Here is a 2,261-nt window from a genome sequence, read left to right on the forward strand (position 1 = left end):
TGCAGCAGAGCTTAGACTAATGATAGTAAAACATTCCATCATTCTTTGTGCTTTGACTGTATCTAAAAAAGATAACATAAGTGAAACCCTTCCCTGCTGTTTTATGGAAAGCATTCCCCTTCCTTTCTTTTTCTTTAGGTTTTTAAAAAAGAACTTTAAAAAGCTATTGGAGAGCTAGGGTTGGGTTGGGGAGTAATTATTTGTAGATTTCATAAGCTTTTTACACAGTAGGTTCTTCTTTGAGTTTATATTTAATAAACTGCATATCATGCTGTCAAAGGAACCATCTTTCCAAGAGAACCATTTATCCCCCATCTCTGGCCATGGGGGACTGTAGCCACCTGCTCTCTCTAGTGAGAAAATACCTGGGGACATGGGAGCTACAAAGGGCTTTCTGTAACACAGCAGAACTAGAAGTTTCTATGAAATCAGAGCCATCTTAGCAGCACAGGTGTAGAAAACCACCCAGCCTGCCAGGCAGATAGGATGGGGTGAGGTAGTAGACAAGGAAGGATGACAGGCTTAAAAGTGAGGATGAAATGGAATGAATGGGGCACTCTCCTGCACTTTGCCCAGAAGACAATACTGTCTAAGAGGCCAGGCTTTAATGTGCTGCATTTCAGGTTCTCCAGAGGCAGCCCGTCACTAAGGGAGTGCCGGCAACTCCAGTTCCTGCCCGAGGAAGACTCTCTGTGGCTTGTACCCCTGGCAGCCAGCGGCGCTCGCAAGGCCGGCCCCACGCAGGCCGGAGCACCTTGTGTGTGAAGGGGTCAGCCAAGCGCTCTGCTCTCTCGGCAGCTAAGATGAATGTCAGGTAAAGAAGAGCTCCAAACTGGAATCCAGGGTGAGGTCTCAAAGGCTTTATCGCTTTTAATACATTTCAGGAGGACTACATCAAATGTTTTAGAGTGGATGAAAAGGAGAAAGGATTGGAATAGAACAGCAAACATTTAAGTTAATCTTTTTTCCTTTAAATTTGTGTTTTCTTGTTTTATCCAACTTTCTTAACATTGGATTCATAAGTAAAGATAGAAAAGATAACATGGATATTTTACTTTATTAATTTAATGTATGTCTGCAAAGATGTCTATATAAATTTTTCCATTGACTTAAATATCAATGAAGCTGAAAATGTCTCAATGTGGTGAACTAAAGAACTGAAGTGTGAACATCGTAGCCCACTAGGTAGTGCAGCAGCATAGCCACCTCATGCCATTAATCCCTGTTTTCTTTGCTTATGCCTTTCCTGGCATCAGGGTAGCCCTCAACTGTGACCATCCCCACAGAGGAAGATCTTCAGGCTCCTTTTTTCTTTATTAAGGGCATTGCTGCATTTAATAGCAGTGGTGCATGGTAATACTTCCCCAACATGTGCAATATTAGACATAGTTTTTAAAAGCTGAAAAAGGCCCTTGAGTTTGGAATTCTATTTATTGAGTTAGCTTGGAATATGAGGTACCTATACTTGGCAGTTCTGATTGTATTTATTAATATTTAAGAACACCATGGTCAAGGGCTGGTCCTTGCTTCCTGCAGGATACAGAACAGCCTGGACATGGTAGCAGAACCATTCATACACATCTGTTTTCTTAATTCTGTTGTAGAATCTTAGTGGTCTCCCAATCCCTCTGACTTGCCCTCATCAGGAGGAGAAAGGGAGCTTCTTCAAGTACACCTGAAACTTGAGGCCCTTAGGTGTCTCCTTTGAATTCTGCTTTATACTGTCATTGGCCAAGGCAGGGAGAGTAGAGAGTACAAAACCATATTTTACAAGTAACAGAAGTTGATAAATGACTTGCTGTAGCATCATTGTTTAAAAACATTCACATTCTGTGAAAGAGGTTCATTTGTATAACAAGTTATACTGAGGCCCTTTCCGTGCTTGGTGAAGGGTAGGTGGTGGTGTTTATAAGCTCAGCCCAAGTTACTCTTGACACAAGTACTCACGTCTTATTCCCCACTATTTAGGTTTTCAGCTGCTACTAAAGATAATGAGCATAAGCGTTCACTGACCAAGACTCCAGCCAGAAAGTCTCCACATGTGACCACGTCTGTGAATACCCCAAAAGGCCAGGCTGTGCTTGGGACACACAAGTTAAAGACCACAAGGGGTGAATCTGTTGCTGGTAAAGAGACAAACCCCCCTCCCCACACTTCTGCTTCATTTTTAAGCCATGTAACATCCTAATAGGATTGTTTCTTTAAAGCCTCTCCATATCTATAGAATCAAAAGCAAAAATTTCTCCATAGCATCTATACTT

General features: G+C 42.0%; 1 protein-coding gene across 3 annotated transcripts in view; it reads left to right on the forward strand.

The window, feature by feature from the left end:
• Nucleotides 1-2,261, forward strand: part of NUSAP1 (nucleolar and spindle associated protein 1) — a 30,404-nt gene that overhangs the window by 18,240 nt on the left and 9,903 nt on the right. For 2 of the 3 annotated variants that reach the window (XM_027553588.1, XM_027553587.1), the window contains exons 7-8: nucleotides 624-814; nucleotides 1,969-2,126. In XM_027553588.1, the coding sequence (XP_027409389.1) occupies nucleotides 624-814; nucleotides 1,969-2,126 (349 nt within the window). The remainder of the gene's footprint in view (nucleotides 1-623; nucleotides 815-1,968; nucleotides 2,127-2,261) is intronic. The other variant, XM_027553589.1, reaches the window with a different exon arrangement.

Source organism: Bos indicus x Bos taurus, chromosome 10 (genome assembly GCF_003369695.1).
Source record: "Bos indicus x Bos taurus breed Angus x Brahman F1 hybrid chromosome 10, Bos_hybrid_MaternalHap_v2.0, whole genome shotgun sequence".
NCBI lineage: Eukaryota > Metazoa > Chordata > Mammalia > Artiodactyla > Bovidae > Bos > Bos indicus x Bos taurus.